The sequence below is a fragment of the Eimeria mitis genome, genomic scaffold (genome assembly GCF_000499745.2).
Source record: "Eimeria mitis Houghton genomic scaffold, Emh_scaff134, whole genome shotgun sequence".
Lineage (NCBI taxonomy): Eukaryota > Apicomplexa > Conoidasida > Eucoccidiorida > Eimeriidae > Eimeria > Eimeria mitis.
This window is the reverse complement of record NW_013568835.1, coordinates 11,344-11,980: the sequence shown is the minus strand read 5'-3', so window position 1 is coordinate 11,980 and position 637 is coordinate 11,344. Positions and strand designations below refer to the sequence as shown.

Sequence of the window (637 nt, the reverse complement as noted above, 5' to 3'; positions counted from 1 at the left end):
CTGCTGCATGCATTATAGGGCGCAGCACGCGGCACTCCAGCAGCAGCCCAGGCCTTAGACTGTCGTAGGAGAGTTGCTGCTGCAGACTGAAGGCAGAAGACAGAGGTGCAGCAGCTGCTGCTGCTGCTGCTTCTGTTGCTGCTGCTGCTGCTGCTGCTGCTGCTGCACATATGATTGTACCTGAGGCCTTGTTTACCTCCTGCAGCAGCACAGGGAGAACAGATCCTTGCAGCAGCAACATATTGTGTTGCTGCTGCAGCAGCTGCTGCTGCTGCTGCGGCAGGAAGGCACGAATCGAACTGCTGCTGCTGCTGCTGCTGCTGTGCTGCTGCAGCCCAAAAGACAGCAGCAAACCATGCTCCTCAACTGAGCAGACAGCTGCTGGCAGCAGCATCCCCTGCTGCAGCAGCTGCAGCGACAGACCGGCATTGCATAGAGAAGGCCGCAGCGAGAGCTCATACGCACTGCTGCTGCTGCTGCTGCTGCTGCTGCTGCTGCTGCTGCTGCTGCTGGGTGTACCGATTACAACACAAGGCAGCAGCTGCCCAACAAAGAAGCGCTGCAGCAGCTGCTGTCCATAAGCTGTCTCCTGCTGCTGCTGCTGCTGCTGCTGCTGCGTTCCCTTTGCTCTTCTCTG

The 637-nt window shown here is 58.9% G+C and overlaps 1 protein-coding gene across 1 annotated transcript in view; it reads right to left on the bottom strand.

Moving 5' to 3' along the window:
- EMH_0094130 (uncharacterized protein) overlaps nucleotides 1–637 on the bottom strand; it is a gene marked incomplete at both ends in the record, with an annotated part of 20,333 nt that overhangs the window by 18,633 nt on the left and 1,063 nt on the right. Inside the window, one exon of the mRNA XM_013494929.1 lies at nucleotides 3–637. Within this exon, the coding sequence (XP_013350383.1) occupies nucleotides 3–637 (635 nt within the window). The remainder of the gene's footprint in view (nucleotides 1–2) is intronic.